Source organism: Podarcis melisellensis, assembly GCF_964234715.1.
Source record: "Podarcis melisellensis genome assembly, chromosome: 6".
Taxonomy (NCBI): domain Eukaryota; kingdom Metazoa; phylum Chordata; class Lepidosauria; order Squamata; family Lacertidae; genus Podarcis; species Podarcis melisellensis.
This window is the reverse complement of record NC_138538.1, coordinates 30983291-31007696: the sequence shown is the minus strand read 5'-3', so window position 1 is coordinate 31007696 and position 24406 is coordinate 30983291. Positions and strand designations below refer to the sequence as shown.

Sequence of the window (24406 nt, the reverse complement as noted above, 5' to 3'; positions counted from 1 at the left end):
GCAGTTTGCATTCATTTTAATAAGAACATGAGATGAGCCTGCTGCATCAAGCCAATTGGCCATCTCATCCATCATCATCTTCTCCTAGTGGCCCAGCAGATGCCTGTGGGAAGCCCACAAGCTGGATTCAACCAGAAGAGCACTCTCCCCTCCTGTGGGTTCCAGCAACTGGTACACAGAAGCATTGCTATGGAAGCAGAGCAGATCCATCATGACTAGTAGCTATTGATAGCCCTCTTCTACATGAATTTGGAAGACCATCACATTTAAATACTGCTTCTGAGCACAAGCTTCTGCCTCTTTCTCCTCCTTTGTTGCCACCACAGGCACTGTACTCATCATAAAGGGGGCTGGAGCTGCAGAATTACTAATGGTGTCCTGGTGATGTGACCTAGCCTAAAAAAGGGAAGCCATATCTAGAGGCATGTTTGCCAGGTGCTACTTTGGTCAGGATGGCTTTTGTTAGGGGAAACATCATTTTAATTTCTAAGCCTTCCAAGTCCACCTAGCACATGGTCAAACGAGACATGAAATTTGGAGATCTATAATTAGATTCCTCCATTGCTATAATGATGATGATAATAGCCCCACTAGTGTGGTGGTAATGGGGGGGGGTGCAATATTGTTGGGGTTGTGGTGCTGGATCAGAGAACTTAACCCTTTCTTCCATTTTTCTCTTGGCTTGAGGCCAAGCTTGTGAGCTGAATCAGCCTTGCTCTTCACCCAAGGGGAGATAGAGGCAGTAGGAAGGAAGGGCTGCAGGGTAGGGTGATGTGGAGCGCTTTGTTGCCATGCTGCTAGCAAGAGGAGAGGTCAGATCCAGCCCCCTGCTCACTTCAACACAACAGCAGTGTCAGGGATGAAGGTACAGCGGGAGAGCATAGCAATAACTCTGTCTTCTTCCTAGGGCCATTTTCCCCTATCCAGTGTTCAACAACCTTAGGTCCCCAGATGTTGTTGGGACTACAACTCCCATCAACCATTACTGGCTAAACTGGGTGGAGGTTATGAGAGTTGTGGTCCAACAATAGCCAAGGACCCAAAGTTTAAGAACACTGCCCTAATGAAGGTAATTGAGTAATTGATGGAAGCAGGCTTGGAGAGTAAGTAGATCCTGGCTTTGCTTGTGAGTCTCGCAGGTATAAGAAGAGATGAAGGCAGAGAGAGAGAGAGAAAGAGAAAGCAAGCAAGCAAGCAAGCAAGCAAGCATACACCAATGTAGCAGCTTGGAGCTTCCCCATTGAATTGATGCTAGATAAATAGATATGCATGCAGTTGTGAGTTGCAATATTAAAATATTGCAAAATCCCTAATGAGAGGAAGAGAGTCCCAGCCGTGAAGGAGACACGCACTGCTCACAACATATTGTTGTTAGACATTTTTGCAAACATCTGGGTGTGTATAGTTACAGCCCTGGTGGCACATTCGAAAACAGTATTAATGAGGATAATAATAGTAATTAGAAATAATAGGCAGTATTATCTACTGCCCTGCAGTCACTGCTCTGCAGTGATCCGCTTGGGGTGGTCTTGACCAAGTTTAGCTATGATTCCTGCATTGTAGGGGTTTGGACTAGATGACCCTTGGGGTCCCTATGATTCTATGATAAAAATTCTGTGATTAAAAATTAGGAGGAAGTACATGGTGGCTAACTCCATGGGATGTCTTTTCTAACGTTGGACCTATATCAAATCCCTACAATAGCCTACTTTGCAGGGTTGTTGAAACCATGCACAGAAAGACTGTATAGCACCATCAAATTAAAAGTACAAAAACGCCCAAATAAATTAATCTATTGATATGGTTTCCAGTTATGATAAAGCCCTTTCTACTGGAACTTTCTAAACAAAAACTCAGTCACACCCTCTGATTCATTTTGAAAAGTGCTGCTGTGTGAAATTAGTATCTGCCTGTCATCTTGGCAAGCATGCAGTGACTATTTATTTTTCAACTACCTTCTCGGTAGTAATTGCAACATCAACTTTCCCCCCAACCAATTCCCATTCCAGGAAGCTTTGAGGCTATTTTATCACAAGAGAAAACATTTTTGTAGCCAAACAGTGGGATAGAAATCTTCTAAATAACAATAAACATTTGAGGAAAAACATAACTACATATTCACATATCGGAACCCTAAACTTAAAAGGAAACATTCGTCTAAAATGAACAGACATGGGAGCACAGTTGAATGTACTGTCCACTGACTGCTGTAGGAAATGGAACAGGCTTGCTTCAAAGACATGTTGCAACAGACACCTTTCAATTATAGATTGCAATTGTTTGCACAGGAGGAGGTATGATGCATATAGCGCTCTTAATGTGCCAGCTGTTTCGTGATCTCCATTTTACATGCCTTCACAGTGAACCTCCTCCTCTATTCTAATGAGATTAAATCATAGAGCCTTATCTAGATATCTAAGCAAATTCATGACTATGCTAGGATTTGCCCCCAGGTGTTGCAGAACCACCTGCGGTCAGTGTGTTGGACTCAAGCTGGAAAGACTAAAGTTCAAATCCCCCACTTGGTTATGAAGGGCCCAGCCTTTTCAACCCCAAACCCCTGCCCAGGCCACCAGAGCCTTGTGCTAAAGCACTCTTGGTAAGGGAGAAGGACAACATGCATTTGCCTCAAAAGTCTGGTCCTCCCTGGATCTAGCCTGTCTCTAATATTCCCTTCTGGATCCAGTGGGTGGTGGCTGACAGAAGCAGGTACACCTGGAGAAAATAGGTTATCTAGATATATTCAACTTTCAGGCCTGATTTTGCCACCAATGCAGCCTTGGTTGCCCTGACTGATGACCTTTCTTGGGAGAAAAGGGGACTGTGACCCTTCTTGACCACTCAGGAACCTTTTGACATTATTGACCATGGTGACCTTCTGGAGGGACTCAGGGAGGTGGAAACTGGAAGCACTACATTATAGTAGTTTTACTCCTACCTGCTGAGTTGCTGCCTACTGTTGCTTGGCCCCATGGCTTTTGAGCTGTGGGGTCCTGCAAGGGTCCATTATGTCCATTATGTATATGAAAATGTTGAGAACTGTCTCCCAGGGATTTGGAGCCTGGTGCCATCAGTATTCTGATGACATGCAGTTCTCTCTCTCCTCTCCCCCATTCCATGACAAGCAGGAGAGGCTGTGATGGCTGGATGGGGGTCAATAAACAGGCTGAATCCTGACAAGGAGGTCTGTGGGTCTGGGAATTAGGCACTGCACTCCCCCTGAAAGAACAGGTTTGTAGTCCATGACTACTTCTGGATTCCAACAGGTCACAGGAGTCTCAAGTGGCTTCTGTGGCTAGGAGTGCTAGCCCAGCTTAGGTTGGTTCATCAGCTATGGCCAATCCTGGATTGTGATAGCCTGCTTCAGTGGTCCAGGCTTTGGTGACCTCCCACCCAGACTACTGTAATGTGCACTATGTGGGGCTACCCTTGAAGACAGTACAGTGATACCTCGGGTTAAGAACTTAATTCGTTCTGGAGGTCCGTTCTTAACCTGAAACTGTTCTTAACCTGAAGCACCACTTTAGCTAATGGGGCCTCCTGCTGCCGCTGCGCCGCCACTGCAAAATTTCTGTTCTCATCCTGAAGCAAAGTTCTTAACCTGAGCTACTATTTCTGGGTTAGTGGAGTCTGTAACCTGAAGCGTCTGTAACCTGAAGCGTCTGTAACCCAAGGTACCACTGTATGGAGGTTTCAGTTAGTGCAGAATGTGGCTGGCAGGTTGGGACAGCCCAATGGAATCATTGTCTTTAGAGCAGTGCACTGACTACCAGTGAGCTACCGTGCCAAATTCAAGGTATTATTAGTATGAGCAGATAAAGCCCTAAATGGCTTGGGACCCAACACCAGCCATCTTGGCTCCTATACTTAGCAGAAGAGACCCTGTTAGTGATTACCCGTGAGAGGGCCTTTTTGGTGGCAGCTCCCCATTTGTAGAATGTCTTCCCTAGTGAGATCTATCAATTTCCCTCATTATTAACTTTAGGAAGAATTGTGAAGCATTTCAGTTTACTCGGGCATTTGATGGCTGAAAGACCTATCCCTGTCAACCCCAAAATTATTGGTAGCTGTAGGGTTCCAAATATTAGATGGCTCACTGTCAGACTGTGTGCTGTGTTGGGCCCACTGTAAATATGTGAGGCAAATTAACAATCTGTGCAGTGTTTCTTGCAACCCAATTGTCACAGGAGCCTACCAATCAGTAATCACACTGTTCAAAGTTGGAGTTAACTCTCTTGGCTGGGGCAACTGTCAGATGGGTGACATATAAATTGTTGTTGTTAGCAAATACATGATCTCTACAGACTTGGTTGAGTGTCAGGAATAATGAGCAGAGCAGGCATTCCCAGTGGTCTTGCTCCATGAAAATTATGGAGTAAATTAATGAAAATTAGTTGCTGAGACTAAAAGTCCCCACCTCCTCACAGCCGTCTTAAGTCCCCTTCTCTCCAGGGATTTCCCCAAGCAATCAGAGACTACGCCTGCAGGCAGCCAACCTTTCCTCTGCCCTTTTCGTGCCTCTTCTGGTTCTGGGAGAAAAGAGGGGAGCTTGTCAGCAGGAGGGGGAGACACCTATGACTCTTCACCAGCTTGGTCCATCTTTGCCTCCCTCCTCCCTCCTCTTGCTTCAGCCTCTGCCTCTGATTCTAGACTTCTCTCTGCCACAAACCCTCCCTGCTCACTAAGCCCTATTACCTCTTCAGCTTCCAACCCCTCCTCTTCCCACTAGTCTCCCTCTGACCACTCATCATTGTCCCACCACCATTCCCTAGACTCTAAGCCTTCTTCCCTTGGTCTTTCCCCAGCTGGTTCCTCCTGCCACTCATCTGTGTACAACCAGTCCACGTCACCAGTATCTTACCGTCCTCTGTTGACTGCAGCTGTACACTGACAGCCAAGATATCACTCTCATGGTTCCTTTCTCTTTTGCCTCCATTTGCAGCTCAACAGCCATGCGTCATTTTCTGGGGCCACAGAATATTAATATGGATCTAGAACTTGACACTCAATTCACTGAGAGGTACCAATATTTGAGTAGCCAATAACAAAACCAATAGTATTTAAACATGCTGAGGTCAGGGTCCCCTGGGCTCCACATGGTCCCATGGCTTAGAAGTGAGACTTCAACAATTCTAGACTGTAAACTGTGTATCTGATGCATGACAGCTTTGTACCGGTGCATCCCAGGCCTCCACTAAGGTTGGCTGACAGTATTGTACTCCCATGGCATTACCGGATGACAAGACAGTCCTGGGTTCAGGAGTGGGGGTTAATGTTTAAGTGAGTATTTTGAATATGAATTAATGTATGTAGCTTTGTGCCAAAATATCTACCATTACTTTTTCCATCTATTCCAGGAGCAGCAAGATACACACAGTAAAGTTTATTTTGGTCCTAGGTATACTTCACTCCCATTAAAAATAAATTAATCAGCAAATTCCTACACAGCTAAGCCTTCTTTTATGTAAATACAACACAGCTGTAATGAATTACAAGGTGTTATTATCTCTCTCACACACACTGCATAATACTTCACACATAAGAGGTTTTCTCTCCTTAGCTCAGTTTGCAACAAAAGCATCTTAAATAAACTGAGAAAAAAATGTTTGGTTTGTAATGTTTTCACAGAAGTGGAATATACCTCACACATATAAAGTTTCTTTATATGACTCATTTTATAACAAGTTAAACTGAGAAAGTTTGCTTTGGGGGAAAAAATAACAAATTGACTTTTTTTGTACAAAGAAAATTGGTAGCTGTTGGTGGAGCAGAGGCCTAAGGGTACATTCAGAGCAGCCAGCTTGTTGCACTTCATTTAATTGTAGTTTTGTTCTTTCTTGTCTTCATACTAATTTGCACACATCGCCCATGCATGCCTGCTTCCCGAGCTTGGAGTTGGGGCTTTGGTTTTCAGTTTCCCACTAACACATTGAATTTGTAGAGTTACCAGTGTACCCAGACACCCCCCTCCCCCAACAGAATGAATTCAGTGTGTCTCAGCAAGGGATAGTGGTGTTGCAAGCTCTTAAAAGAAGCAAATTTCCATTAATAGGTACACAGGTGCAACAGATTGAATTCAACACTTTTTCAAAAAAAATGCAGGGATTGGGTTGGTAACCTGTGACAAATGTTGTTAGACTCCCATCATCCCTGATATTGGGCAATGCTGGCTGAGGTTGCTGGGAGGGTTGAAGGCTCCCCATCCCTACAATAATGAATGAGGAGAGGAGCAGGACAATTACCAGGAAGGCAGCTAAGGTGAAACTTCTATGAAAGCCAGTCATTGAAAGACGTCTGTCTTTACTTAAAAGAAGTACAAGCTTCTTTCATGCAACCACCTCCCCAGGAATAATAGCACTAAATAATGCATTTTCTAGTCCACCCCATCACATAATTATCTGCTAGTAGCAAATACTGCTTGCCATAAGACTGCTTGCCTGGATGCACCCACTGAAGAGCAGGTTTGTGTGCTGGGGGTCATATTTGAGTCTCCCCAAGAGGATTAAACTTGACAGCCCTTTGGAAGGTATGAGGAAGAGCACAGACACATGCATAGACCTGGTTAAGCATCAAAAGCCAACTTCTGTGAATGCGCATGCTGCACAAAATGAAAGACTTATTTCTATATTGTTTTCAGTACATTTATTTGGATCAAATTTTAAAATGTGTGTGGAGAACTATCCTCCAGGTTTTCAGCAAAGGCATTACATGGTAAGGAAAAACATGAGAATTGTTTCTCGGCTTACATGTTGTACCATAAGAGAAACAAAATAGGTTGTGCCTCTAGAATGGAATAATGCGCTAACCTCCTTAATGCAGCACATACAAGGGCTGTTTTGAAGTGAATGAACTCTTGTTAGTCACATAAGATCCTGAGCCACTATTTTATAAAGTGGTGACCTGAGCAAAACAAACCCAAGAATAGGAAATGTTGCTCATACTGCAAAAACCTTCAGAACCCAGTTTGGAGACATGGAACCCTGAAGTGTTTTTAGTCACAAGTCTCAGGCCCAAACCAGCCTGACATGACAAGTATAATGTGCAGCTTAAAAAAATGCAAATAGCATCAGCTAGGGTGGGGCTGACAATAATCAAGATTGCATCAGGCAAGGAGGAGAAATGTAACGCCTTCCTCCCATGCTGTAATCCTCAGGTAAATTTCTCAAATGCAGATGGAACATTCAGTGGAAAGAAATTCCCAATTAATGCCAGCTGATGTTCTGCATTTTTTAAAACCTGCACATTAATATCATGCCTAGTTTGGCTCTCTGCCTCCCATGGGGTCATTAAAAAAGAAACAAAAAGTCTTCCATCTATTGGGTCATAAAAATTATTACAGGGGCAAGGAAGGAAACTGTCCCTCACTATTTGGATCAGCGTCATACTAACCTTAGTTGGGAATGGGCAGGCAATCCTTTCAAAAACTTCCGCATTTTTTCAAGCTTTGGAATTCTAGTTTCTCATTTGTCCCAAGACGCACAATACTTGTACCGAAGAACGTCTTTCACATCTATGCTTGTGCTTACCAGTTTTATGGAAGACAGAATTATGGTATGTTTAGACAGCTGATCCCCTCTTACTAGATGAAAAGCATATTGCCTGTCACTTTGGTAAACTATTTTGCTCTCAAGAAAAGGAAGCTCCATTCAAGAACCTGTGTGTTGGAACAGCCAGATAATGGAACTGAGAGGGATTCCTGAAATGAACTAGCAGCATTTAACCACAGATATAATACTATAAAAGTAGCATGTTAATATTTCTAAGGTGAAAATAATTACAAAAAGAGGAGTTCTAATCACTCTTTCAAACAGCAAATACAGCATTTATTCCTTTCTTTCCTGGAAATTCCCCCAGTATAAATCAAGTCTCACTTCCAGGAATTGTTCCACATATAGAATTAAACACAGTCAGCAGCAAACGTTTTCAAGCAGGGTGATGAAGATTTCAGAGTCCTTCATCATTATATGTGGGTAAAGCAGGTTTCACGATGCTTTGAGCATTTGTTTCCACAAGGGGGCGCCAGGTCACTTCACCAGACAGCAGCAGGTCTTCTCCAGGAATAGCATCCAGGTGCTGCACCTGACAATCACAACAAAATAATGCAAGTCACCCAAGAGAGATTCTAAATATGATACCACTCATCAGAAGTCTACCTGTGCAACCACTAAGGAAGTAAAGAGAGGGAATTTGGGATCTCATGGTATTTCAGAATAAAAAAAGGTAAAGGACCCCTGACAGTTAAGTCCAGTCGCGAACGACTCGGGGGTTGTGGCGCTGATCTCACTTTACAAGCCAAGGGAGCCGATGTTTGTCCACAGGCAGTTTTTCTGGGTCATGTGGCCAGCATGACTAAGCCGCTTCTGGCGAAACCAGAGCAGCACACGGAAACGCCATTTACCTTCCTGCCGGAGCAGTACCTATTTATCTACTTGCACTTTGATGAGCTTTTGAACTGCTAGGTTGGCAGGAGCTGGGACCAAGCAACGGGAACTCACCCCATTGTTGTGGGGATTCGAACCGCTGACCTTCCGATCGGCAAGCCCTAGGCTCCGTGGTTTAGACCACAGCGCCACCAGGTGTTAGTAAGTAAACCAGACATTTGTAAGATAAATAGGTAAAGGTAAAAGGTAAAGGACCCCTGGACAGTTAAGTCCAGTCAAATGCGACAATTGGGTGCGGTGCTCTTCTGTTTTCAGGCCAAGGGAGTCAGCATTTGTCCAGACAGCTTTCTAGGTCATGTGACCAGCATGACTAAACTGCTTCTGGTGCAACAGGACACTGTGACGGAAACCAGAGCACACAGAAATGCCGTTTACCTTCCCACTGCAGCGCTACCTATAAAGGTACTTGCACTAGCATGCTTTCGAACTGCTAGGTTGACAGGAGTTGGGACAGAGCAATGGGAGCTCACACCATCGCAAGGATTTGAAGTCTAATGATGATCAGAAGTCTAAGGACTGACCTGCTTCTCTCCACCTGGTTTGGCTCCATAAAGGACTACTGCTGCTGCTGGGCAGAGAGGCCTCCGGTTTTTTGTGTGTTTTTTTAATTGCTATTATTTTTTATCTATATCATTTTAAAATTGTGATTGTGTCAGGGGTTCAGGAGCAGAGGCACAGGGGAAGGAGGAAGTGGAGAGCGAAGGGGAACAATCCGAAGGCAGTGTAGGTGAGGATGACAGTGGGGCAAGACATTCCATTAGTCTGTCCAGTGATTCGGAAGATTCCCAGAAGAGGGCGCCTATAGCCAGAGCAAGGGGGGTCCCGGGGGGGACGCACCAGAAGCAAGGGACCAGCGGTGACTCCCAAAGCAGCAGCTGGAGATCGGGACCAGCTTCTCCACCGGAGCGTAGTGGGGGGGAAGGGTCCCACGTGTCAGGGCCGGTTTCCCCTTCAGGGGAAAGAGAAGATGAGTCAGGACTGACCACGCCCCTATCGCTGAGTGAGGGAACAGAGGGGAAGTCAGAGCCAGCTAACCCCCCCGAAGGGGGAAGCAGTGAAAGGAGCAGCGTAACGGTCAGGAGGAAGGTTACCGGCTGGGCGCGCGCGCCAAGTTCAAATGCACAGGCGCGCGGGACAGCCGGGAGCGCAGACTGGGAGCCAGGTCCTAAAGCACGCCGGAGGGAGGGGGAAGAATCCGCGGACTCAGCATCAGAAGAGTCCAGAAAGGGCAGCACCCCAGCGGGCAGAAGGACCCAGAGGAGAAAGGAGCAAAGGAGGAGGTGGAGCAAGGCTAGGATCTTGAATTGGTGTCTGGGGGGAGGAGATTCAGACGGAGCTTCAGCGGTCTAGCGTTGAGACGTAGAGCTGCGCGCCGCGGCTTTGGAATCGAAACTGGACCTTAATAAAGACTTTTGTATATAACAAGAACTGGCGTTGGTTCTCTGTGAGCTGTGACCTTGGGCAGCTCTGACAATTCTGTATTCTTAGTTTTAGATTTTATGATTTATGTGGAAATTGTTTTCCATTTGGTTGTGTACTTTTGATGTGTTCTATTTATTGTTTATGACTTTTGTTATGTTGGTAATTATGTAAATCGTGTCATGTTGTAATCCGCCTTGAGCATTGTTTTAACTATGGAAAGGCGGCATACAAATAAAATGATGATGCTGATGATTTCTCCAATATGCTTTCTTGGTCCAGGTCCTACACTCTAACCATTATGCCAATTGCCTGTGTGCAAGTGATTGGCATCTAGAGTAACCAAAACCACAGATCTTATTCTTTATATATCAGTTTTCATTTATAGTGGTAGGGATCATTCAAATGCCATTTCCTTTTTGCTTCTATGGGTGGTTTTTCTTTCTACAAAGCAAAAACTCTATCTCATTAAAATGAATATATCTCATTTTGGTTTAATGATGTTTGCAACCCCCCACCCCTGCAAAAACGCTTTACATTTAGAAAAGCATTTCTACTGGGTATTAGGGTACTGAAATATATGGTTAGTAGGATGGTAAAATTATTGCTAGGTGTGACTGGACAATTTCCATATGGCTTTGAATCTTTGTTTGTTCTATAATTGCCCTTACATGAGCCTATGTAGGTTGAGAAAAACTTGATCCCTTAACCATAGTTAAGGAATTGGAACTATGTACCGTATTTTTCTGTGTACAAGACAATATCCCTTTAGTCAAAAATTGGAGGTCATCTTATACACAGATTTATAAGTACTGGGTGAGCTGACTGGAGAAACAAGGCTGTTCCGAGGTGCGGTGGATCAAAAAAAGCTCAACAGCTTTTGGGGCGATTTCCCCCAAAACTGAACAACTTTAAAATAATTATTTCTAAATTTTGGGCTCCCTTAAGTAGGGGTCGTCTTATACATGGGGTCGCGTTATACATGGGAAAATATGGTATTTCTACATGCTTTCCCCTGGTTAAGGATTGTGTCAATGCTGCCCATAACCATGTTTGAAAATAAGTGCCTGTAAACTAGTATTTGAAGCAGATTTCAAAGGCTTAACAATGGTTAAGGAATTGGGGTGTGTGTGTGAAGAAAGGCCATTATTCCACAGTTGCAAGTACACCAAGCATGCATATTGTTTGAAATGTAGTGAGAACATCCACATTATAAATAGTTGTTCACCTGCTTGCGTATATATTCCACCATTATTTCCAGCTGCCTTGGGTCTTCACAATGCTTGTTGAACAGATTTCTCCAGATGGCTGCTGCAAGCACATGATCATCTGATAATATTCCCTAAAACGAAAGAAAAACAGCAAATTGGGAAAATGTAAACACTAAATAGGAAGTGGTTTCAGACCTTACAAATGGCTATTTAGCTGGACATTCCCTCTAAACTCTAAAGTGTAGCAATGTACGAATACAGCTTCAAACTTTCCAATAATAACAGTTTAAATGTTATGCTTTTAAACTAGCTTTTTATTGTGTAGTTTAATTGTGTGTAGATATTTTATAATTGATTTTATACTTGTAAACAGATCGGAAGCCGTTTTGGCTTGAAGTGGCATATGAATACTACTACTATTACTGCTTTTTTATGGTGTGTACATTGCCTTCCTTTATTGGTAGGAGAAGACAATGCATCAGAGAACTTATTAGCAGAGGAAAAACAAGCAGCAGATATAGTGATGAAACCAATGAAAACTTGAGCACAGTTCTGAGAAGCAGATTCAGTAGCCTCAGGGATCAGGTGCTGATACTCTATATTTCAAAAAAAATTAAACAAGTTGTACAAAAGTCTGCATGAGGCACAAAATCTTTACCCAGATTCATGCTACCTATGAACAACACATTCCCCACTAACATGCAGCACGATATGGGCAAAAGACAGCTCCCTTATGACCACATCGCACTCCCTAGCTTTAGTCAATGAGCATCATTAGCAGAAGCAGAACAAATTAGCCAAGACAAGCAAGTATGCACAAACACACTTCCATTGGAATAATCTCTATGGTTTGGAAAACACAGTATATTCAGCACAGAAATAATGCATCTTTTTTGTAGTGCATAATATGCACCTGCCATTTATCTTGTCTGCATACATTAGTATTACCTCATCATATCCAAAAATAGCTGCATAGAAATTTTCTGTCATGCTTCTCATACTCGTTTTCAGGGCAACAGAATCAATCTGAAAAATAAAACAGCAGTCAGTAGTAGTACTGGGGAAATCAGAAGTGAGCAGTTTCTTGCTTATCCAACCCACATCTAGATAGAACAGAACAAGCACCCTTGTTGGCCAGGGTTTGGTGGAAACATGTCTGGGTAAAAGAATTTCACAGAAGAGCCTTGGAATACATAAGGAAGGTACATGCTCAGTACCACATTATGCATGTATTTGCAATGCATGGGCAATATACTACTAAACAAAACTAAGGCAGGAAGAGTATCTTCCAAATATGGCTCCTAATATGGCAAGTAAACTACATGAAGCCACTTGGAGAACTCAACATTGACAGGGTGGGATACCTGTGGTAGTTCTGATTTTGCTAGGCTACAACTCCCACCATTGCTGACTATTGGTTATGATGGCTGGGCCTGACAAGAGATGGAATCCAGCAATGTTTGAAGGGGCAGTAGATTACTGTTGGGCCATCTTTTACTATAAGTAAAAGGGAGACCGAGCAGAATTTGAATGTCTAGCCCCCAAAGATCATGCTGGACCATCAGTTGCTGAATCTGACACACAAAAGAAAGCTATGAATAACACCATACACAAATCTCAACACTTTGATAAAAGAAACCAGTACTGCTTCATCAATGATGTCATCAAAGCCCTATTAATATGCATATAGCCCTGCGGTTACTGCCTTGTAATAATTTCCCCCTCCAACAGCTAATTAGTTCATGTCATACTATCAAACCTATGGCTTATATATAGTCCTCCATTAAACTGTTATCCTTCATAACATTATTTTTATAATACACGCATACAGTGGAACCACAAGGAAAAAGTTCTTTTATGTCAGTTACTCATATTTTTCCATTTATATAAACTATGAAAATTCATGCATATATTTTATAGGCCATCAAGATTTGGTCACTGGGCTATTACTGAATGTTTAATGAAAAAAGCGCTAAATAGAAGAAATCACAGGGTTAAATGATGACTGCAACCTCTGTAATGACTTAATTAAATTTTTATTGAGTACATAAACCATGATGTCACTTTTAGCCAACCAGGCTTGTACTTTCTAGGCATGTCAGAGACCATGGCTTTTCTCAATAGAACATACTCCTAAATAAGCAGCATTTCTATACTCTAATAAGGGGGAGCAGCTCTCATGTAACACACTCAATAAATTATCCTTCCATTTTTAAAACAAACAAATTCCATGAGTTATAATATATTTGCCATGCACTTTTTATGACATAATAAAAATGTTACCTTAAGGATTACTTAACACATACTACAAATGTTACAGCAGGCAATTGCAAGGGGGCAAAGAAAATAAACAGCACCATTACAGGGACAGGTCCTGCACTTTGTATCCCTAGGGGAGCAGCTCACTATATAAAAGCAAAAAGCAGCAGCTTTAAGAAAGAGATTAATAAGGAGATAACAAAGCTAAATAAACATGGCAATAAATAAAAATATGACTCTTACATTGGAGGGGGGGCAGTATCCTGGATAACATCACGTTTTTAAGAGGGCTATCGCAGTATTTGGAGGAAACTGGTTAATACTAGAGAAACACCATCTCATTAAAATAAGTAAATAAACTTAAAGAAGGGTTCTTTAGAAACATTCTTTTCTCAATCCCGTCTTCCCAGCACTGGCAATTCTCAACACCTGGCTTTCAATAGAAATGACTTCACTGACTACAAGCTTGTCTCAAGTGTCAAGGGCACTAGAAAAGTTTAAACTGCTACTCAATGCTAATGCTGCTAATAGCCACTGGATTTCTCCTGTAAATTTAAGCTCCTTCACACTTTGTCAAAAAACAGACCTTGGACTCCAGTACCTGCTTTGGTTCAAAATAGACAAGGATTCTTAGGAGCGATGAACAACAAATACAGTGGTGCTTCAGGTTACAGACTCCACTAACCCAGAAATATTACCTCGAGTTAAGAACTTTGCTTCAGGATGAGAACAGAAATCGTGCAGCGGCAGCACAGTAGCAGCAGGAGGCCCCATTAGCTAAAATGGTGCTTCAGGTTAAGAACAGTTTCAGGTTAAGAACGGACCTCCGGAACGAATTAAGTACTTAACCCGAGGTACCACTGTACTAGGTGTATGGAATCTTCAGAATTTCACCAAAGGGTATATATTAAAGGTTATATCCAAGAATCTCATAGCAATTTTGGAGTATACCTGCATATAAGATCACTGAGATCTATTTAGTTTTGAAAGAAGCCATTTAGTCTTAAGCAAGTCACTCAGAAGTAAGTTCCACTAATTCACCTGGACTTACTCCTAGGTAAATGTGTAGAGCTCCAGGGCTTAAGAACTATTCCCAGTCTCTCAGCCTAAGGATTTCAATGGCACTCATTTAAAATTTATTTTTGTTTCTTAGCAGTATGGTATCTATCAAGGACAATATAGAAGAACACCTTAGCTGCATTCAGGCATAGCAAGATCTCAAGCTCTCATGCTTCCCCCTCCACTGTCTTCTTCAGGCATGGCTGTAAGGAGACTGGAAGCTTTTCCTTCCACTCTGTATTAACTGTGTTTTTCCTTCACAACTAAATGTGAACAAAGTGTAGTTAACTTTAACTATGGTTTATTGAAATAAGCCACCTTCAAACCTTGGGCTACGAAGCTGGTTTCTTTTAATACACCATAGCGAAGTTTAACCACAGTGTAGGGTTCTGGTGCAATGCTAAACTGCTGTTAATCAAAAATAGAAACAAGTTTCCTATAGCTTCCTCGTGGTTGTAGTACCAGAAGAGGGGGGGGGAGGGGGAAGCCTGGGAGCCCAAGGACTGTTATGGATTGTTCCTGTAACAATAAAGAATAGTTTATTGATACTTCTGAATACAGTGGAACCTCAGGTTACATACGCTTCAGGTTACATATGCTTCAGGTTACAGACTCCGCTAACCCAGAAATAGTGCTTCAGGTTAAGAACTTTGCTTCAGGATGAGAACAGAAATCATGCTCCGGTGGCGCAGCAGCAGCGGGAGGCCCCATTAGCTAAAGTGGTGCTTCAGGTTAAGAACAGTTTCAGGTTAAGTACGGACCTCCAGAACGAATTAAGTACTGTATTTTTCGCCCTATAGGACACACTTTTCCCACTCCAAAAATGAAGGGGAAATGTGTGTGCGTCCTATGGGGCGCATGCAGGCTTTCGCTGAAGCCTGGAGAGCGAGAGGGGTCGGTGCGCACCGACCCCTCTCGCTCTCCAGGCTTCGTGGACCTCTCCGCAAGCAGCGGGAGCGCTCCCGCTGCTTGCGGAGAGTTGCCTGCATGCTGAAGCCTGCCCGCGCTGAGCTCAGTGCATCCAGGCTTCGCGGACCTCTCAGCAAGCAGCGGGAGCCCGGCGCTGGGCTCCCACGGCTTGCAGAGAGCTGCCTGTTTGGGGGCTGGGGTCGGGGGAAGCTCGGGCCTCCCCCGCCCCACCCCCACGCCAGGGGGGAGAATAATTTTTTCCCCTTTATTTCCCCCCCAAAAAACTAGGTGCGCCTTATGGGACGGTGCGTCCTATAGGGCGAAAAGTACGGTACTTAACCCGAGGTACCACTGTACAGTGTTTTATCAAAGTTTTCACCTAATGTCTTCTGGTGTCATACATTTGTCTTAACCGTTTCAATCTCTAGTCACATTATAATGTTTGCCCATAACGTTTGTTATATTTGAACACTGCATTTGTAAAAGTGAAAGTTTCATATGTAGCCTTGAAATATTGTCATATACACTGCAGGATTTCCCCCTCCTCTCTCAAATGTAGTGGGATTTCTAGATCAAATAAAGCTTAGCTCCCCTTAAGCGCTCCTCCTACCCAAGGCATCATATTCATGCTTGCCACAAAACAGTTAACAGTTAAATATTTTCTTGCCAATATTTTAAGAGTGCAGAAGGTTCCAAATTGCTGGTAAAATAAACAATGCCAGACTGTGAAAACTTCTGGCTGCCATGCTCTCTGATGTTAACAAGAGTTCCTTTATTACTATAACCTTTCTGAAGTGAATAAAAATTACTTCTCTGCCCTACCTCTGCCCTCAACTAAAAGGAAAAGAAGGAAAGTGAACCACAAAAAAGTTACACAGTAAGATGTCGAGAATCCTGGAGGATTCTTAAGTTTTAAACATTTGTTTATACGTTAAGTAAACACATTGTACCCTTGTTGCAAAACTTATGTCCCACTTATGCAACAGTTTCTGCAAATCTCCAAAATGTTTGTTCAATTCTGCTGAAAAAAATTATGTGCAAAGGACCCTTTATAAAAAAGTGTTCATCTGCTCTTTAGCTGTGTTCATCTTTTGGCGGTATGTGATTCTTAATTTGTAGCAAAAAATGCCACAACAAAATAAAGATTGCCAGTGCCAAAATACCAAGTGCGTTTTATTTGCTGGGCTTTCTTAACAGGCCTCAAACTTGCACATTTGTGGTTCAATCTAGCCAAGTTTAAGCACCTTAAAGCACTGCAGAGTTCGGTGACAGAGTTAAGCACATGCTTAATATCCCATTAAAATGAATGGGACTGGCAGTGAGAAGCAGAGTGACAATTCATAACATCTTTGAGGGGAAGGTAAGATAAGAGTACACATGGCTAAGCTAGGAAAGTATATCATCATTTATTGGGGAAAACAAATGAGATAACATTTATGATAAATTGATTGTCATTCATTGATTCACTTGCAGAACCAACTGCTTACTTAAAGCTTAAAGATGTTATAGTTAAATTACTTTATGTCCTCAGTTTATAGATAGGGGATATAAGTGATTAGCACATAATATTGACATGTAGTCTTTTGCATGTTATCTGGATATCATTTAATGATATGATATACTTTTAGGCAGCTGATTGATACCACCACCACAATTCCAGAGAGAAGGATCATCTTCCCCAGTTAGTTTTCTTAAGCAATAACATAATTGAGCTCAAGTGGTTCAGAATACAGCTGCAATTTGCAAGTTTGTTTTCTCTCTCTCTCTCTCTCTCTCTCTCTCTCTCTCTCTCTCTCAATACTCTGCTGAATAATTTACCATACGTTATCTGAACATCATGGTATTTGCTGACAAATGTTTTATTTAACAGTTGAGATTTCTATGCCATGTTGTATTTGCTGGTATTTAATGGTGTGGATGAAATACGTATAAGCAAGAGGTGGGCAGATAGTGGCTTGCAGGTAACATCTGGCCTGCAGCAGCTTGAGAATCACTCAGCTCCTCCTACGGGCTCATTCCTGGGCCGCTTTCAGTGGACAAGGGAGGACAGCAGCCTCCTTCCTGTTCCCTTGTAAAGCTGGCCTGTCCATTTCAAAAATGAAATCCAGAAGCTAACAAATGAAAAGCATCAGAACACAGGCTAAATTTCAGATCTCAACCTAAAATTCAAAAACCATTTTCAAAATCTGAAGAGCAGAATTAGAGATTTTGGCAAATGCTGTATATTTGTAATACTTGTTCTAGGTCTCTACAGGGTTATAACACTGCAGCAGGTCCCAACCCATCAGCTGAAAATCTATTCACTGGTCAACAACAAATTTGTTGTCTGCGTTTTTTCAGTTGATTTAGGACGAATCTGAATCCAAAAATCACATTGGTTTTGCTCAATCAGGTCAAGTTTTTGAGCTATGGCTACATGTCGTTTTTTTTACGTTTTTGTTCACATGTACGCTTGTGTGGAGCATTTTAGAAGAAGTTGGTGAGGGTAAAATGCCATGTCGAATAATTGTTTTGATTGGAAATGATTATTTTAATGACAAGAAGTATTCAGGTCCAAAAGTTCTGGGTGTTTATGTCGAAAAGGAATCAGTTTGAAGTCATAAAACCTTGAAATCTTCCATAAATTGGTGCGGCTGGGATCAACAGAAAGAACCGGAGCAGCCTCAAGTATCCTGATCTTCAATCAGCACGTTGTCCTGTAGCTCATTGTGGTGAAATTCCAGTGCCTATCTTCGGAGAACTTCCTGACATTAGTGACGAAGATGCCTCCAGTGTTGAAGGACATGAAGAAGAAGTGGTTCTTGAAGATGATGCTCCACATCCATTTTCCCAAAAGGAGTTGAATGATCTAGTTTGCGACCTCAGCTTGTCAAAGGACTCTGCCGAACTGTTGGCATCCAGATTGAAGGAAAAAAAACCTCCTCTCTGACAGTGCTCGCATCAGCTTCTTCCGCAACAGGCATCAAGAGTACCTCCGTTTTCTCTCGGAAGAGAAGGACTTGGTGTACTGTGCAGATATTGCGCAGCTTCTGCTCAAGCTTGGAGTGCCACAGTACGAACCCAAAGATCGGAGACTGTTCATTGACAGCAGCAAGCGACCACTGAAATGTGTTCTGCTACACAACGGCAACCAGTTTGCCTCTATACCCCTGGCTCACTCAAGTACACTGAAGGAGAACTATGAAGCAGTGAAGTATGTGCTGGAGAAAATTGGTGATGATCAGCATAAGTGGTTTATTTGTGTTGACCTGAAGATGGTGAACTTTTTGTTGGGACAACAGTCTAGCTTCACCAAGTACCCATGTTTTCTGTGCATGTGGGATAGTAGGGACCATGCTCAGCATTACACGAAGAAGGACTGGCCTGTGCGGGAGGAATTGGTGCCTTGCAAAAAAAGGAACGTCATCAACAACCCTCTGGTGGACAGAGACAGAATACTCTTCCCACCGCTGCACATCAAGCTCGGCTTAATCAAGCAGTTCACCAAGGCTCTAAACAAGGATGGTGACTGCTTGCTTCACTTACTTGTGCCAGGCTTTTTCAGGATTGACCATGGAGAAGTTGAAAGCTGGCATCTTTGACGGTCCTCAGATCTGTCAGCTCATCAGAGATCTAGAGTTTGGAAACTCAATGAACGAAGTAGAACTGGAAGCGTGGAAGGCATTTGTTCTGGTAGTGAAGAACTTTCTTGGCAACAATAAGGCCAGAAACTACACAGAACTTGTCAACAACATGCTGACTGCTTTCAGAAACCTGGGCTGCAACATGAGCGTCAAGATGCACTACCTATTTTCACATATGGACCAGTTTCCCGAGAACCTGGGTTCAATGAGTGACGAGTAGGGAGAGAGATTCCATCAGGACATGAAAGAGATGGAGACCAAGTATCAGGGTCGCTGGGACGCAGTCATGATGGCTGACTACTGTTGGACTCTGAAGAGAGACCTCCCTGCCGCTGAGCATTCCAGAAGTTCCAAGAAACGGAAGTTCAAGCCCTGAAGTTTGAAAAATGGTGAAGCAACATGCAATGTCCGTGTACTTACCTTTATCAATGCCCACCATTCAGTTTACAGTAAACCTGACCTGATGGAGAGAAACGGATGCCATTTCCTGATTCAGCAGTGCAAAAATACCCTAAATCAGTTGTAGAAATCTAGACAACATTCAAAAAGTAAAAAATTGTTGTCCAGTGATCTAAAACACATCCTGCAGAAAAAGAGTGGTGAGATCTTGGAGTTTGGTTAGCTATATAAATGAAGGGGCAGCTATGTTAGGAATTTAAATGTACCAACAGAAGTAGTGGGATGGATGCTGGGAGGTAATTTAATGATATCTAACAGAAAGTGGGAAAGTGCAGTCAGGATTAAAGACATGCAGACAAACACACAAGCAAGAAAATACATTTGGATGGCAAAAGAAGTTGAGAGCATAACTGGAGAATTACTGGAGAAATGCGAGACCTTAAGAAATAATGGGTTTAGAAACTTTAGAAAGGAAAAGAAGTAGCAACAAGGGAGGGTGTGGAAAGGCAGAGATATGAAGAGCATCATATGGACAGCAGATTGATGGAGGCACAAGAAGAGTACTATCAACATTGAATGACAGTATGGTTGAGCTCTAGGAGCAAGATCTTCTCTGGGGTAGCTCAGTCAATACAGTATGAGACTCTTAATCTCATGAGTTTAGGGTTCAAGCCCTGCGTTGGGCAAGAAGATTTCTGCATTGCAGGGGGCTGGCCCCTTCCAACTCTTAAATTCTATGATTCTACAAAAGTTCACTAGAGGGAGGGTCATGGCACTTTTAAAAAAATGAATCTGAGGGCTCAATCTTGATACCCTGATGCTAAATCAGGAGAACCCAGGGTGATCAGAAGCAGTATGTGGAACATCACCTCATAGCACCTTCTCATGTGGCTATACCTCTGTCATAGTTTCCCATAATTTTCAATGATGTAAATTCTATTTGACCTTTCATAGACAAGTTACAAATGAAAAGCCCTTTCACACTAACCAATGAGCTACCCACTACTGTTTATACCAGCCCATCTTCCCACCACTAGGAACTGACCTTTTGAAGCATGGAATCTGTTTCATACCAATATGTGGCTTTGGGTGGAGGCAATTCCAAGAAATCTATATAAGCCACCCTTACTATACTGACTTACTGACTGAGATGTATTGGCACTCCTAATGAACATTATAGCCTCTGACCACAAGTAAGAGAAGAGTAGCACAAAAGACAGAACTGTAAGAAGTGGATGTCTCACAGTCCCCCTCCCCCTTTGCTTGGTCTACTATCTCCTGCAATTTTGGAGTTGGAATTGCCATTCCCATAGTAAATATACCCAATAGAAATCTGCAGTGAAGTGAGGGCAGATCTGTGGGCTTCGACTGGCATTTTTGGTATAAAACATAAAAAAGGCTGTTTGGGCTAAATAGAAGAGACTGATGGAAGCATTTTGCATCCAGGGGACCTTTACCTTTTACATGCAAAATCTAACACTGGATTAGTTTTCTGTGCCAGACATGCATTCATACAGGCCCTACATCTGTAAAACTGTGTATGCAGGACCTGTTCTCATCTCTCACCCAATGTATGAAGGTTGTGGGAAAGAACAGTAAATGTGCAGAGCTCAGAGCCAGCTAGGGTGATCCTGATTTCCCTCCAGGGTTTTGGTAAATGCATGAAGAATAAGGTAAGATCTTGGGGCTAATTCAAAGAAGAAAACCAACGAATGAGAAATAGTTTCCATACTTTGTCAAGTTGAGAGAACAACTCGAATACTGTATCTTCAATAGTGAAGATTTGTTTATTGAATTCATACCTCACTTCTCCTCCTGAAAACTCAGGGTGGCAAACATACCCACATTTCAAAAAAGAATTCTAAAACAGTTAAAGTATTCTAAAAACAGTTAAAAATATTATTCCATCCAGTGATCTCAGGGTTGTTGCAAACAGTATTCTTTAGTATTCACCAAATGCCTGGGTAAACAAAAAAGTTTTCAAATTCCTTCTAAAAATTAATGATGGAGAGAGAGAGAGAGAGAGACACCTCAAAGTTCTACCCCAAAATGGACTTAATTCGTGTTCAGTTCACCTGCAATTATGGAAACTGCTTTCAGATGTAGTTCTGAGATTTTAAAATGAATTTTGTGAACTTGGTTAAACCGAACTGGTTCATTCCAAGCACCGCAAATGGCCAAATTCACACAAGTAGTCACCCTGCCACTGTTTTAAATGAAACTACGTAGAAGTTTTTTATGCACTCTATTGTTCATATGCTCACTGCATGGGTCCAAGTGTTTCCCTTGTTAAACTTACCCTCCTTTTATTTTGGGGGCTGAAAGCTCTCCAGATATGTATTGCTAACTTACCACATGGGTTTCCATAAATTTAGCTGCAGTTTAAAGTCACCATTATCCCATTGTTTCTGTGCATTAGTCTAGCCTTTCACTGGGATCGAACATGAGGGAACACAGTGACCATGTTTTCCGGTCACCATATGTCAAGATTGCTGGCTTATCATAGTTTACCAGAAATGAGCAGTGTGTTCCTGCATGCTGCCCAATGGTTCCTATTTCACTCCTATGCAGCATGAGCAGCAGAAACTAGAAGCCTCAATTAAACATGGCTTCCTATGTTGTCCAAACCCTGGACCATAGTCTGTTGCTCTTTCAGAAGTCAGCAAGTCTGTTGCTCTTTCAGAAGTCAAGTTTTTAAAAAATGGCATGGTAGAGAGCAACAAACTAGGATCCTGGGTTGGATGTAATGGGAATCCAAGCTTAATTGCGGCTTTCTGGTGTTTTGCTCCTCCCTTAGCGTGAGCAAGTGAGAGCAACTGGAAAGCATGCACTAGCACACTGCCTGTTTCTGATAAGCCAGCAATACTGGCTTACTGTGACATGTGAATTAGGCAGTTTTTACTCTCTTGCTCATATAGAGAAAAGCAACAGTACTATCAATTAAGTGGTTCTGGGTTACATTGTTTGGTCCTGTGAGAATTATCCATTCAGACTGATTTTACTGATTCCTTTCCTTGCTATCATTGGATCTGTTTGTAACCAGAAGAGATACTTCTAAATTGGAAGTGTGGCATCTATGAAATAGAATAAAACTGTGATTTGTATACTAACCTCTAGTGCCATTATAGTCTAGTGTTACTATAAATTAATCCTCAATGTACTGGTGGTGGGGGGAAGAGAAGAAAGAAAGAAAGAAAGAAAGAAAGAAAGAAAGAAAGAAAGAAAGAAAGAAAGAAAAGAAAAGAAAGAAGCATGAGTTTTATTTCAATTAATTGCAGAACATCAGGCAAGACTCTCCTTTTAGCCGCTCTGGTGTAATATGAAGTAATCCCAGTAAACTTCATCTGAACCACTCCAGAGTAACTGAATATAGAATAGGGGCTACTGTGTATAAATAGCTCTACCTAAAAACATAACAAAGACTTCATTGTACTCCACAGTGCAGGGCCAATAAATGAATTCAAGAGACACTTAGATGTGTTTCTGGAAAAGGAGGGGCCTGAGTGGTCTGGTGGGAAAGCAGGAAGGTGGGATTAAGTTAAATTAAAATGCGGTTGGCATGTTGGGCTGGACGGCCTCTTCCTGCTCCTATCATCTTGTACAGCTTTTAAAACAGGCTCAGCTACAAATCAGGATTTTACACTGAACAAACAAGTCTTGTACCTTGTGGGATAAGAGCAGCACTCCAACTTGAAGGCAAGGTTTTTGTTAGAAAGATGTTTGCCATTAGGAATGCTTATTTCAGATGTGATTTTAAGTCATGTTTTCCACAGTTTTTAAGTTTCTGTATAGAAAGTGAGAGCTTTGAAATTTTAAGCAGAAGATAACATTTCTAAGGACTGGGGCAGAAATAAAAAATAACTAGGGCTTAGGGATCAGGAACAGGTTGTGGGATTCTGTGCTTCCTACTTCTCTCTAGTTTGGTATTGCATGCTATAGCCATCAATCTACAGATGCACCAAGATTCTCCATATGCATTCAGAAGCATTGTGGGGATCAGCTTTATGGGGGGTCAGTGAATTCAAGAGACTCACTTGATAGATTTGGGGGGGATCAAGCACGGTGGTGGTGGTGGTGTGCAGAGCATGCACAATTGCATAGCAGACTTCCAAAATCCTAGTTAAAAATTTACATCAGTGAGTAGCCTATAGGTGCATTCAAATGAACATCTCTCCATTTATTAAGCTGAGATATACAAAACCTTTTGCCCATGCAATAACCCCTTCATAGCAAACAGAGACTGAACCAAGAAGACTCTAATTAAACATGGTTTCCCATTTTGTCTGAACTGGGAAACTGTATTTACACTCTTTTGGAACAAGACAGAATATTCAGTTACAATGTGAAGATATCAGCTTAATAAACAAAGATGTGACAATCCAAACCAGGCCTATAACTCACTGAGCGACATATACGAACATCTACCATTTATTTTAATCCTACCCATCCCCAGTTCAGATGTTTTGAAAATGAAAAGATGATTCAGGGTTTTTCTTTTTCTAGAAGCATCTTAACATACTAATTTATTTGTTTAGGTAGAGCATTAATTTGTGTTTTCAGGTTCCGTCCCTGGCTTTCACCTACGAAAACTACTGAGCAGCTGACAGATTAGACAGTTCATGCCTATAAAATGCAAGACAGACACAAGAGCAGAGCAGGATCAAAAGGAAATCTTTTATCGAGCCTAATGTTACTAGTAATACTTTGAATCACTGCATCAAGCCAATTTTCATGCTTGTTTTTAAGTTTGGTAGAAAAGTCACAAGTGGAAAAATTAAGTAAAGAACACTGGTTAGCCACAAAACTGGACACACCTGGCTGCATAACCACCAAAAGAAACTGACTTCATTAGTTCTAGGGGCAGGAGAGTAAAATTTATATATGAAATCTGCCTGCACCAGTAGAATTGCTGAGGCCAAAGGCTTTCTTTCTGTTTTTACAGCTGTGTCAAGTTTTGGGTCTCAACTCTTGCCAACAATCAAGAGTGCTGAAGGAGCCCAGGTTAAAGGGTCCCAAAACTTTGCAGCTGAGATTCAGATTGCAACAATTTTAACAACTAGTCTATGAATTAATACACCATTTAAAA

At 42.2% G+C, this 24406-nt stretch overlaps 1 protein-coding gene and 1 long non-coding RNA gene across 6 annotated transcripts in view; one reads left to right on the top strand and one right to left on the bottom strand.

The window, feature by feature from the left end:
* LOC309371632 overlaps positions 1 to 24406 on the top strand; it is a 55014-nt gene that overhangs the window by 17702 nt on the left and 12906 nt on the right. The window contains exon 4 of one of the 2 annotated variants that reach the window (XR_014169227.1): positions 11536 to 11655. The exons of the other annotated variant lie outside the window; for it this stretch is intronic. This is a non-coding gene — a long non-coding RNA (uncharacterized lncRNA). Of the gene's footprint in view, positions 1 to 11535; positions 11656 to 24406 lie in introns of those variants that run through there. 2 annotated transcript variants of the gene reach the window in all.
* The window catches only part of UQCC1 (ubiquinol-cytochrome c reductase complex assembly factor 1), a 41413-nt gene continuing 24808 nt past the window's right edge, over positions 7802 to 24406 (bottom strand). For all 4 annotated transcript variants that reach the window (XM_081914469.1, XM_081914470.1, XM_081914468.1 and 1 more), the window contains 3 exons: positions 12020 to 12097; positions 11089 to 11202; positions 7802 to 8079 (listed from right to left, as the gene is read on the bottom strand). In XM_081914469.1, the coding sequence (XP_081770595.1) occupies positions 7945 to 8079; positions 11089 to 11202; positions 12020 to 12097 (327 nt within the window). In that variant the 3' untranslated portion in view covers positions 7802 to 7944. The remainder of the gene's footprint in view (positions 8080 to 11088; positions 11203 to 12019; positions 12098 to 24406) is intronic.